This window comes from Caretta caretta, chromosome 22 (assembly GCF_965140235.1).
Source record: "Caretta caretta isolate rCarCar2 chromosome 22, rCarCar1.hap1, whole genome shotgun sequence".
Classification (NCBI taxonomy): Eukaryota; Metazoa; Chordata; order Testudines; family Cheloniidae; genus Caretta; species Caretta caretta.
In genome coordinates this window covers 23957739-23971152 of record NC_134227.1, presented here as the reverse complement: position 1 = coordinate 23971152, position 13414 = coordinate 23957739, and the positions used below count along the sequence as shown (strand labels likewise).

General features: G+C 47.0%; 1 protein-coding gene across 2 annotated transcripts in view; it reads right to left on the bottom strand.

Annotated features, from left to right (window-relative positions):
* Nucleotides 1-3122: 3122 nt before the first annotated feature.
* VPS11 (VPS11 core subunit of CORVET and HOPS complexes) overlaps nucleotides 3123-13414 on the bottom strand; it is a 56295-nt gene continuing 46003 nt past the window's right edge. For both annotated transcript variants that reach the window (XM_075122196.1, XM_075122195.1), the window contains exons 8-16: nucleotides 12452-12638; nucleotides 11834-11977; nucleotides 11173-11361; nucleotides 8276-8437; nucleotides 7634-7773; nucleotides 7088-7290; nucleotides 6335-6506; nucleotides 5845-6067; nucleotides 3123-4058 (exon numbers count right to left, since the gene is read on the bottom strand). In XM_075122196.1, coding sequence (XP_074978297.1) covers nucleotides 3894-4058; nucleotides 5845-6067; nucleotides 6335-6506; nucleotides 7088-7290; nucleotides 7634-7773; nucleotides 8276-8437; nucleotides 11173-11361; nucleotides 11834-11977; nucleotides 12452-12638 — 1585 coding nt within the window. In that variant the 3' untranslated portion in view covers nucleotides 3123-3893. The remainder of the gene's footprint in view (nucleotides 4059-5844; nucleotides 6068-6334; nucleotides 6507-7087; nucleotides 7291-7633; nucleotides 7774-8275; nucleotides 8438-11172; nucleotides 11362-11833; nucleotides 11978-12451; nucleotides 12639-13414) is intronic.

Genomic DNA, 13414 nt, shown 5'->3' with positions numbered 1-13414 from the left:
AGGCGCCGTCCGCCGAGCCGCTGCTGGGAGCTGCAGTTTTCCGGCGTGCGCGGGCGCCCCCTTGCGCCTGCGGCCCTGCAAACTCCCGTGGCCTGCGGCACAACCGTCTGGCCACGCAGCATGTTTGCAGCACGTTTACAATAACCCCTACCCAGCCCCAGGCGAGGTACTTATTGATAGGCCTTGTGCTCGATGGACAGCGGAGTGATCCTTGAGGATCCTTCAATCCTTGAGGGGGCCATTTAGGGATCTGGGGCAAAAATTGGAGATTGGCCCTGCTTTGAGCAGGGGGTTGGACTAGATGACCTCCTGAGGTCCCTTCCAACCCTGATATTCTATGATTGTCAACACTGAAATAATGTAGGAGGAATAGGATTCGATAACGCTAATTAGACGTTCACAGAGGGCCTGGCTTACCCATGCATAATGCTTCCATGTAGCAACATTGCTTTTTTATGTTATTGTACATACTGCCTCAAACCAATCTCCGGGAAGGGCCCGCCTGAGGACAGCAGGCCAAACGCTAGAGCTAACCATTTTAAATACCTAAAATCATAGATTCCCTAGGGTAGTTTGATGGATCCTGTTAAGGTTACAATAATGCAGACAAGGTAACAAGTAACAAAAAACAAGTATTTCACACAAAAACTACACAACACTTTTTTGTTTTAACCTAAAACCGCTTAAGTTCTCCCACTCTAGCAGTGAGTTACTTCATGAGACTAGAATACATTATAAAATAATAACGTTTCTGATAGTTGCAGTTTTTTCTTGCTTTCTCATTTTGCAAATGTTCGATTTCAAATTGACTGTTTCTTTATTGGAGGTTTACTAAGAAGCAAAAGCCTCTCTCTTCTACTGCATGGCAGACTCTAGGGCCGGATGACTTCCTGGTTTTGAGATGGGGAAAGAAAGGCTGCTTTTTGTTGTTAGTGTTTTACCAGTGAAACCAAAAAGAAAAGGAGTACTTGTGAAACCAGGAATTACAACACACCTCCCCATGCCTCATTAACACGTAAGAATCTTTGTTCATGTGTTGTGATGCCTGTGTGGCCTCACACTACCACGCCACAGAGAAGGTATACAAATCTCATCCCCTGGAGCACGCACATGTACAGAAGACTTCATATGAAGCCATAGTGTTTTCACGGAGAGGATGCATAGAGTTTTCTTTGCCTGCTTTTGCCTCATTAGCCCCACTGGGCATACACACAAGGATCTTTACGGTCTGCGTTGATATATTAAAGCAGGGAGCGTGCGTGCATACAGGAGTCTTCACAGGGTGTATGCATGAAGCTTCCATACATCTCTCCACCTTAGGGGCATGCAGTGGCTCCTCACTCACCACCTGCCTCCCGACCTCTGGTGCATTCTTCCAGGGTTGCCTTAGGAGGGGAGGGCCACGCCTGGCCCATGTGAGCCAATCGAGCTGACGGGTCTCACGTGCCTCATTCTGGCTCTTCTGAACGGGGCCCAAATGGGGCTCGTGGCGTCTGTGGCCCGGATTGGCTCCTCTCCTGAGCTTGTGCTGCATCCAGGCCGCAGGCTGTGTAAGATGCTGCGGCTGCTGCTGCTAATGGAACAACTGGTGGCGGACATTGCACAGCTGGAATCGACTTGGGAGGCAGGAGCCCTCAGAACAGCCCTGCAGCACTAGCTACCCCCAGGGAGTATAGGAAAGCAAAGTCACTCGTAGCTGTATGTAAACATACATAAAACAGCAGCAGGAAATAGTGTTATGTTGCTTGAACAGTGATTTCCACATATAGAGCAAAACATGAAGCACAGAAGGTCAAAGTCATCCCTGCTGAAGCAGCAGTGATCTCACTGCAATTACATCAGAGATGAATTTGGGCCAGTATGCTCAGTTGCACAAAAACACGAAAAGCCCATCTGAGCTTCCTAAACACCAGGGCTCTCAGAAAACCAATGTATTTGCATTAAGAACAGCCCAAAGGCCCATATTCTAGTTGAACAGGAGGCAGTTCCACTTCATCCGTTGTGTTATGTAAAAAGCAAGGGTTTAAACAAAGTTAAGTAAGGCCCTAAATTTCTGCACAGGGAGGGATGGGGGGGGGGGGGGGGTTGCTGATCCATGGGTTCTGCCAGTGGGCGAGAGGTGCTAGGAGTGAGCTAATAGGGGGGCTGCCGACGGGTGCTCAGCACCCACCATTTTTTCCCCCGTGTGTGCTCCAGCCCCAGAGCACCCACGGAGTCGGCGCCTATGCTACTAAATATGCATTAGGCGTAGTGTTGTCAGAATAACATATTGTATCCCTGCCTGTGTTCTGGAGGAGAGCTGTAGCCTTGGGAGGTGTCAGATGATGGCCACTGGTGATGAGGAAGATAACTAACATTTTAGCAAAAAGAAAAGGAGTACTTGTAGCACCTCAGAAACTAACCAGTTTATTTGTTAACGTTTTAGGTTATTCTGTAAGGGATGGCGAGTATAGGGCCGTTCAGATGTACGTTCTGTATTATCTCTATCTTGTAGGGTTAGAGCGTATGTGACTTTGCTAAATGTATTAATAAAACTATTACAAATACAGTAAGGTTCCTAAAGTGTGAGTTTTACAACAGCATGCATCGAGGTTCCCAACTCAACAGTAATTTTAATAATACTGGGCCTGATCTTGGGACAAGAACATGTCAAACCTCAGCGTGATAACTGGGAATTCTTAAGTGATCAATATAATCAATACACAATCCATAGCTCAGCAACACAGTACTACAGAAATAGAGACGATTTTCTGACTATTGCTTATGTGCAGCTAGTGGGACCAGGATTTGCTTTTGGGGCAGAATGAGGGACTGGAAGTTATTTTATATGTAGATAAGATTAATGTGCAGTGTGTAAAACATTTTTTGCATTTCTATAAGAGAAAACCCTACATTTTAACTTGTTATGAAGAAGTGTATTTTCTTCTCTTTTCAGATACATAACTTGTAGCTCCAGGGCAGATTATATCCCTAAATCATCACAGTCAGTTCACATTAAAAAAAGCCCATGTTCACATTTCTGAGCTACAAAACATGCATAAATTCAAAGTATGTAGATAAGAAATTTCTTATAGTAAGCAATTCAAACCTTTAAATGGAAAGACAGTTACAGCACAACTGAATTTGTGTGAGGTCACTTTTAATACAGGTGAAACATGGGTTGAGCAGCTGAAACGAGAAATTCTGAACTCACATTTGAGTTGAATTTCTATCTACGTGCCTCTTAGGCCATTCTTCATTACATAAAATAATCTCAGAGCAACCAAATGAAGCAATTACACCCCTAAAAGACCATCTGGCCCCAAACTCTGATTTTCCATCAGTGATAACCAGACTTCATCTCTGGTCTACAAGCAACTAAATTAAAAAACAAACCAACAAAAAACCCAACACAAGCACACTACATAACACTCGATCATTGGGCAAGAAACCCAGTTATTTTCATAGCCTTCAGTTCTGTCAAGCTAGTATAGTGTAATTAGCTGCAACGCTGGCTGACCCAACCTACAGGACAATCAGTTACTGCCCAGCGGAAACCTGCTGCAAAAGGCTTTGTGCTGGGCAAATGTGACACCAGAGATTGCCCTGTAGCATTGCAGACAGGTTGGTGTGCCCAGGGCTTAAGGCACTGTGAGGCTGTCAGAAGGGTGCTATGCACCCTGACCTGGACTCAAACCCTCCCAGAAAGTACACAGTTCTTTGCATCATACATATTCCAACAACACGAGATTTACAGCCACTTAGCTCACGCCCTCTTTTTAGATCCTCTCCAGTCAAGTTCCATCCCGGTTCATTGGAGAGGTTGAAAAATCAAGAAGCAACTAATTTACAGAGTCTTCAAGATAAATATCGTACAAGATCCACAAGGGAGGCGTCCCAGGGAAGGCATGGCTCTAGGTGCTGCGTTTTGTGTGTATGAGGAGCTCCCTCTGCAGGCCGGCGTCAATAGTTGTGGCTGATTTGCCTGGGGGCAGATCCGTAATGAGAGTGAGCTTGTTGAAAACCCCACGACCAAAGTAATCAGCAACAACAGAGAAGCCATCATTAGAGCACTTGAGCTGTCAAAGACAAAAAGAAGCTTCATTAAGAGAGGGTTCGGTCCTGATCCAAAAGCACTCATGTGCCATCTGCTGCAATCTCAATCATATTTGGTCACTTGATTTTGGAGCATTTGTGTTGCACAAGCAAAGGAGCATTGTGACCCTTGGTGGAAGTTCTTGTACTAACACACACCTCAAGAAAGGTTTTCTGTAGTTAGGATATTCAGCCTTCCTAATTATCCACATGTTCACCCAAATATTCAGTTCATCTCCATTTAAATCATGTGCCGTCAAATCAAGTTGAACCCTAGGCTTTTTAACACCACCAACTTAACATATGTTAAAGTACACACTGCCTTATCTACATTAGATTTTTCAAATGTGTTTGTTGGAATACATTAGCTACAAATTCTAACATAACACTTTTAAATCCTTGCTTAGAAAAGGTCTGAAAAGAGAGAGACTACCTTTACAGTCTTAAACCTGCCTCGGCCAACTTGGTGCAAATTCCAACTTGACAAACTACTTTCTACCTCCTTCAATTTCACTATAGTTTCAGGTCAAACTGTTGTGCAGTGTTATTGTATGCTACTGCGCAGCTGTCATGTTCCACCCTACAGGTGGATGCCTTTCAGTGACAGCTGAAGGGAAATTACCTCTAGCTACCTCCATTTGTAAAGCACAAAAGAATCCTTTGGTATGGAAGGCACCTCAGACGTAAGTCATTCAGCTATCAATGCTCCAGAAATCAGGTTCAAGAAGGACATGTTTGCAAAGTAGCTTCATCCTTTCCTGTTCTCAACAAACAGCACAGGAGCTCTCAAACAGCACAGGAGCCTGAACTCCTGTATACATTAAGGCATACTGTCCACAGCAGCATGGGCAGCAAGTTCTATGGGCCCGTGGTGCCTGGGCACCAGAAATATTCCTGGCCCTGAGCCCAGCTCCAGCAAGGTTTGAGGCCAGGTCTCTCCCTCAGCCCTGCCTTCCACCCCCAGGCGCTCCTACCTGGGCCATTTAAAATGGCCTGGGGCCCGCACCCACCAATGGCAGCACAGCGGAGCTGAGTGGCTTCCTGCCTGCTTGCTCCACGTGGCTGCCAGCCCCTCCCTGCAGCCCCATGGTGGGGTGGGTCTGTGTCTACGCGTGCTGCTCCCGTCCCAAGCACCCCTGCAGCCTACAGGAAGCGGCGGGGGCAGTGCCTGGGGGTAGCAGCACGTGAAGGTCCCCCAGCCCTCCCTGCCTAGGAGCCCCAGATAAGCGCCGCACCCTCCCACCTCCTCCCAGAGCCTGCACCCCCCACCCCTTTTCCACACCTGCCCCCAAACTCCCTCCCAGAGCCTGCACCCCCACCCCCAGCCCAGAGCCTGCACCCAAACTCCAGCCCAGAGGCTGCATCCCTCACCCCCTCCTACATCCCCACCCCTTGCCCCAGCCCAGAGCCTACACCCAAACTCTGTTCCAGAGCCTTCACCCTCTCCCATCCCCAAACTCCATCCCATAGCCTGCACCCCAGACCCCCTCCCCCACCCAAACTCCCTCCCAGAGCCCAACCTCTCACCCCTTCTGCACCCAAACTCCCTCCCAGAGCCTCCAGCCTGTACCCTAATCCCCTGCCCCAGCCCAGGGCCTGCACCCCAGACCTCCTTCCCCAACCCAAACTTCGTCTCAGAGCCTTAGGCAGGTGGGGGGCTCTGGGCGTTCTGGGCACCAACAAAATTTCTACAAACCTGCTGCCCCTGCACAGCAGAGGTTTAAACCCAGCAGGTATAAGGGGAAAGGGCAGTGATGGTGATACCCCTACCTGATGCTGAAACTGATCATGCAGATCTCTCTTCTGCTCTTGGGCTCGGATCATATCTGTGACCTTTCGGTTCTCTGGCATGCAGGTGGGACATTCTGAATCGCTCTCTGAGTAGCTCTCAAAGCAGTGCTGGTGAAAGGAATGACCACACAGGAAGTGGACTGAAGGCAGCTCCAGGGCACTTGTACAGATGCTGCACTTCGTCTTCTGGAAGATCTTGGGACTGAGACAATTTGGGTGTGGGGAGGGGGGGAGACAGAAAGAAAATTAAAAAAGAGGACTACCCAACGTAAGACACCCCAGAGTCAGTGCACCTGAGCAGCTGCTGAATACAGGATTTTCCCTCTAGGTCTCCAAAACTATATCAAGCACACTCAACCACCAGCAACAGAACAGGAGGAGACCTTGGGGATGGACACTATAGTATGCTCAAACTAGATTTTTATATAGATAGGGAGAGAGAGAGAGAGAGAGACAGTGTCTCCTGCACCTGGTTTTGAGCTCTTCAATCTCCTGGCGGATCCTTGTGGTCTCTTCACGATATTTCTGAATCCTCTGCTCATCCTGCTCAATCTGGCGGCTTTGCTTCTGCAGCTTGTTGACAAGATAATCTTTAATCACAGACAGCGTGGCCGTGGAGTTATGAGCCAGAGTCTGCACAACTGAGAATAACCAGCACATTAATACAGAAACAAACCAAGAGCTGGAACAGCTATGCTGGTCTTATCTGGACTGCTCTTTTCTGAAATGCCATCCAAAGGCCTAAGGGGTCAGGGTTTTACTGAACTACAAAACTCTTGAATAAAACTCTAAACTTTAGAAGGTATTAGACAGGGAAACTGGGGGTTCTAGCAACCAATGTGCTTAGGGGATTCCAGAAAGAGGACAGGGAGGTGTTTAGGTGGTCAGAGCCGGGCACTGGGAGTCAAGAGACCTGGATTCTATTCCAGTTTTGTCACCAGTTCACTGTCTGTCTTGGGCAAGACACTTAACCAAAGGGGAAAACCAAGGCACAGAGACTGAATGGGGATACTGCTTAGCCACAGGCAGGTTGTGAGGCTTGATTAGAATTAGTAAGCCGCCCCGCTCAATCAGGGATCACTGGTATGTGCCCTCCCTACAGTGCAGACTGCTAGTGGACTAGCTACATCTCAAGCTGCATTGACTATTGCATTCCTCCAAACTCTCTGTCCAGAGAGAGCTCATTCTAGCCCTATTTCCTTGCTATAGGTCTTGTCATTACCGAGCAGTGGAGGCATGAGGTTCTTGTTTTCAATATGCTTCAGTACTGCTGTGATGTATTCCTTGCAGTCCTCTTCTTTCCGGGCAAAATAGCTGAGGGCCTGTTCCCAGAGACAGGTCTCTTGGTCTCCATACAACTCGCACACCTCGATCACCTTCCTGTACTGCTCATTCTGCATGTGATAATGCATGATCTGTTGAAAACTGAAAAAAGGGGAGCCAGGGTGAGAACAGGTCAGTTGGTCAGCCCACCTCTCCCCTACTCACTCCTGCAGGGACCCCAGCCTGTCACCTGGCCACATAATTCCCCTGCACTACTGCAAAGACCCAGGTCAGCCAGGCCCTCCTACATTACATTACACCACCCCTCTGCAAAAACAGCAGCAGAGACACAGGTTAGTTTTTCAGCTTGGCAACTGACCTAGGTCCCTGCATTGAGACCATCAGAGGATCTTCACCCTTCCCTTCCTCTAGTAGTACATAAAGGGTTGTGGTCCAGTGCCTGAACCAATAAGGCTCAGGTGCCTGGAAGGGAAGCAGCACTCACAGTTTGCCCTGTTCATAAAGGTAGAGGACACCATCCTTGAAGTTGTGCATCTGACACAGGACCAAAGCCTTATGGAAAACTGTTCTGAACCTTCCACTCTTCAGCAGGGTGATGGCTTCGCTGTGCAGCTTCTCTTTGATCTGCAAAGGAGACAAAACCAAACAGAGTGTTTAGCTCCAGGAGCTTGGCAAATTCCACCCCAAGGATCAGACACCTACACTGCAGCTCTCCTGGGGGGGGAGTTCCCTCTGCTCTTCTCCTTTCCCTATTAAAAGAACAGGAGGAATTCTCCTTGGCCTTGATTAGCAAAGAAATACTCAGCGATCAAGAGGATTGCTGGGAGCCAGCTTTCAGAACAGAAAGGGTGCAGGCGAGTGAGACAAGGCACTTTCCCAAAGGGTCATAATTCTCCAGCACCCACAATCAATGAGACCCCTAGGGACAGAGTCCAGCCAAACCTAATAGAAATTTAATAGATGGACTGTGCTAGTTTGTCCATTCGTCTGTCCAGCACAGCATGCTTGGGTCATCCTGTATTAACACCACATATGAGCAGAGCTTAGAGGTTGAAAAATGATGCAAATAGAAATGGTGGGCCCACCGAAGCCCCTTCTCTAGCTACAGGGTGAAAGGAGCTCAAACCTGCAGATCCTGTTCATGTGCCCAGTTCTGGAGTCGAAGTTCCAGCAGTGTGTCATAGACGCCTTGGGGAGAGTCAGACTGCACCTCTGTCATGTGCTCCAGAAAAGCTTTGAGCTCCCGGGGGTTGTTTGCAAAGACTGGAATGAACTCCTCAGAATTAGCCTTTAACACAAGCCAGAAAGAAAGTCAGACACACTGTCCAATACCAAGTGCATGTCTCTCTATGGCACTCAGCATCCCAAAGCACCCCATATTTCCCCATGGTGATGAAATTATTATATGATTTGTACAAACTATGCATTGTGAGGTATTTTAAAAGTCTTGATCTGCTAAAAATTAATAATTTGTTGGACTGTATGTGCTATCATCATATGTGAAGTTATGAAATCTTGCTATGTGGGAGTTACTAAAGTATGATGTGAGGCTGGAAGCACCCACTGCTAGTCTTTCAGGTACAACAACAAAGAAGCTAGGCAGTGCTAATGGCCCATCAACAAGGACAATAGCCATGGAAAAGGCTTGTCCTCACCTGTGGACTCTTCAGCCAGCCTATGGATAATGGCTGCTATGACTCATCAGGAGAATGCAAGGGCTTGTGATCAGATCACATGACACTGAACTCCATTTTGGTACTTTAATTTTTCCACAAATTGGGCTGGGAACTTAGCTTGGAACAAAGGGGTTCCAGCCACACGGAAAAAGCTATACAAGGGGGAAGTGACATCACCACGGGACCTCACTCCCCACACAAGAGAACACCTGAGGAACAAAGACTGAACTGGGGGAAGTGCTGGTCCCAGGCTAATGGGATTTCTAGCCTGTGTATGGAAACTTGGTGAACTGCTTGTACTATCTAACTGCGTGAGACACTGTTTGATTCAAATCCTATCTAGCATATTAGGCTTAGATTGCATTTTTGTTCATTTGCTAGGTAATCTGCCTTGATCTGTTTATCATTTATCACTTAAAATCTTTCTGTAGTTAATAAACTTGTTTTGTTTTATCTTAACCAGTATGTTTTTGAGTGAAGCGTTTGGGAAAATCTCAGTTCAGTTAACAAAGGCTTGGTGCATATCTTCCCCACATTGAGGGGGAAGCAGACTAATTTAATGAGCTTGCATGTACAGATCCCTGGGAAGTGCAAGACAGTATACTTCTGGGTTTATACTCCAGTAGGGGTGCAAGGCTGGGCAATTGGCTGGTGCCTCCATTGTGGGTCCATGAGTGGCTTAGGTAAAGCACTCAGTTAGGTATGTGGCGCCACCTGCTGTGGTATTGGGTGATAACAGGGCTCAGAGGGGGCTGGCGGGGTGTTCTCAGCAAAAGCAGTGTGGGAAGCCAACCCAGCTGAACGGTTTGGGGGAACGGTGGTTCCAACGGCTTCCAGGCGTCACCCTGGGAGTACACTCCCCACCGAGTCTAAGATGAATCTCTCTCAACAACCAGCAGATCTAAACACTGTAAATTCAAACTTCTACCTTCCAGATCCAGGGAAACTTCCTTTCACGTGATCTTGGTGGAATTAGAACAGCTCAGTGCAGAACAATGATTTTTCAGAACTTCCCAGTTGTCTATTGCTATTAAATATTTTATTACAGATATACCCATGGATCCCAATGAGGGTCAGGGCACCATTGTGCACAGCAGTGTACAAATACATAAGATGATGCAGTCTCTGCCCCAAAGACCTTACAACCTAAACAGCCAAGGCAAACAGTGATGGACAGGCAAACATAAACAGGGCATCAAAATCACAAATCTTAGTTGTAGCGTTTTTTTTTTAAATCAACTTTCTCCCCAACTCAGCCCCTCCCCATTCCCTACAATATCTTCCTCTATTACAGACCCAATGGGCCCTTCTCCCATCCTTCCTACCACTCAGAAGTGGTTCCACTTTATTATTAGCCCGTCTGGTTATGCTTAGAGCCACTATTTTTGCTTATTCAGTGCCTGTTGTCTCACTTTCCTTTCCACCCCAATCAGCACCCAACCCCCACACCACTTTCTTGCACTTTCAAAGTTCAGTTCACAATGCTGCTGATGTCAGAGGACATGAAAGGGACCAAGGACTCTGAAGGAGAGTGCTCCCTTGCCCTGCTGCCAACTGTCCCCAATCCTTTCAGAGAAGCAGAGGCCTTGTGAGCCATCTCTAAGGGGGGGAAGTTGGTGGACCCTCCCCAACGTTTCTAGGAAACAGAAGCCACATGGACCCTTGTGTCCCATTGTCTAGGATGCACTAGTGGGGAACTAGAGGGTGCTGGTGGGACCTACAGGCCCAAGCAATTCAATTCCCTTGCTCCAAAGCCTCTGCCAACACATCACCAACTCCCCTTATGGTGGTGATGGGAGGCTGGGCTCTGCTCATATGTTCCAGTGCAGAGGTTTGGGAACAGAGGGAGAGGAACTAGTGAAGAGAGTTGCCTAGTGCTTAAAGCAGAGCCTTGGGAGCTACTGCTCCTGTGTTCTAGTCGCAGCTCTGCCACTGATTGTGCAGGTCACTTCACCATTGCTGCTGTTTACCCAGAGAGGAGAGGAGAGATCACTCTGGGATCAGACCCGAGGTCTCCAGCTTCTTGTTCACTCAAGAAACAATTATACAGGTAGAGGTAGTAAAGATGCCACCTCACCCATGGTCCAAAGGTGTCAGTATTTTCCCAATACAATGCATGAGTCCTCAGACCTGCCTAATACCAGAGGGTGCTCACCCTGGACTGTTAAGTCTTCAATAGCAATGGAACAAAGCACAAGGTTTCTTATGGCATCCGTGACCCCACATCTCCATGGGAAACGTCCCTTAACTCCAACACTCTCTCGTCGTATTTTGTCAGCTATGAAATCATCACATTAGCTACATCTCCTCACTCAAGGGCACACTGGTTTAGTTACACAGATCTTACTTTTTTCCCCTCCAGCATCCCAGAGCCTTCACGGTCTCCTGTGGGCCGGTAGTCTGTGCATAGGATCTTCAGCAATTCTGTGGTCTCACTGGGGACATGGTGCATCAGGATTTTGCCATACCGCTTCATGTTACTTTCTGCCTGGTCAAATGGCAGCTTGCCAATGTACTGCAAGGCCTCCTGGTAATTCTGCAAGGAAGAGCTGGTGAAAGCTGGCACATGGTACCACCCTCTGTACTTCAGATACAAAAGCCAAAGCCCTCTCTGCACAGTAGCCAACATGCAGAGAAACAATGCAGTATTTTATTTAAATAAATAAATAAAAGGGTATCCCAAATGATAACTTTGTCCGCCACTGAAATGTGGCCATCTATGGGCTGAAATGGTGGCAGCCAGATGGACAACTGGCACTGATCCAGGACAAAACAGCTATCGCAGTAGCAGCACCTGAAGCAAGAGGACATTTAAGCCCTGTGTAATTACTTATATGCTTCAGAGGCAAGACTGACTATTGCACAATGCTAGCAGTTGTTTGTACTGCTAGCACAATTGTCCCATAAGCAGCTTAGACTCCCATGCTGCATGGAGGAGCATTCCTAACAAAGAGAGGCTTTCCTACCATATAGGGATCAAACAGAAATGTTTAAAGGTATCTTCCAACCTTGATGTCCTCCAGCTGGATTTTGAGGAACCATTCATGGTGTGCATGCTTCTCTGCCAGGTACACAGCATGGGAAAAGTAACCTGCTTGACGGAGCACCTTGATTGCTGTCTCCACATCAAAGTGGACCTCACTCTCACTGGTCTACAAGGAGGAAATGATGGGGCATTACTGGGGGGAGAGGGAGAGAGATAGACCTGATATGGATTTGCAGACATCTGGCCTATCAGCAAGAATCCTCTAGGCTGTTGGCAGATACAGATCAGCTTCCATGCATGAGGACCCGAAGAGTGACCGTTAAATTACTCTCATGCAAGACAAGCATTGCATGTGCAGATGACCATTGTTCTAGTTAGATTTCTAAGACTGAATCACACTAGGAACACAAACAATCTTCCACGCTCAAAGCTTAAGATGGCAAGTCAAATGAATGCTGCAGTGGTGCTGGAAGCTTAGAGATATGTGCACAAGTGCATGAGGATGCTGAGGACTAATCCAGCAGTCCTTATGTGGGCAAAGCTACTACTGGAATCAGTCAACCATTTTGCTATTACCCTTTTTCTAATCACTGTACTAACCTGATGGTTTTGCATAACTACTTTTACCTTCCCCCATTACCTTGATGAACTCCTCCAGTTTGGAGCTGTCTTTGAGTTTGGTGTAGCAGTTTAGCAGCAGGGTGGTGTGGTCTGCGTTGGCAAGGGACTGCAGGTGGAGTGTCTGCAAGTACGCAGTCAGGTTGTGTATACGCTGAGCATCTAAGAACTTCCGGATCACATAAGATGGCTCTAGCTTCCCAATGGTTCTTGGGAGAAAAGTGACATAAGATTGCTACTTCCAATAAGCCAGAGATAAAGGAATTGACAGCACAGCAATAAAGCTCTGGACACCAATAGGAACCCACCCACGAGGGATCCAGCTATGTTTCAGAAATAATGACTGGTCAGACCAGGATACCATCCATCCTCACATGTAGTGAAGCAAACTTAATACTCTGCCCCAGAGGCTTGGATTAAGGTTGGGGTGAAAACACATGATGACTTAACATCCTATTTTAAGGGGAAGGTGTGGTTTTGACACACAACTGAGTTAAGACCACCTCAAAAAGGGTTTAAAAACAAGGTTTCCTGAGCCCCACAGTCAGAGCTCTTTTCCCCACTTCAACATCTTAGCCACTATTATCCTGCTATTTCACTGTTGTGATCACAACTCGATAGTAAAATTTATGTCAACACTACATAAACCCCAAGAATCCCAGAGACAGAAATATTGGTTCCAAATAAGACACATAGTTCTAAGCAAGAACTCCTGCCTCTTACCCATACTCCTCTTTATGAAACTTTAAAAGGCCACTTATCAAGTTACTTTAGGCCCAAAAATGCAGGTTTTGTTAAAGTTGTATAAACCCTGGTATAAAAAGAAATGTATGAGATTTTTTTAAAAAAAAAATATTTCACTGAATGTAGTTTTATTTTTTTTAATCATCCCCCAGGTGTTACATACGAATTACCAGATGGATCAGATCTGTGATTCATCTAGTCCAGTATCCTGCCTATGGTAATGGATAGCACCAAGTACTTC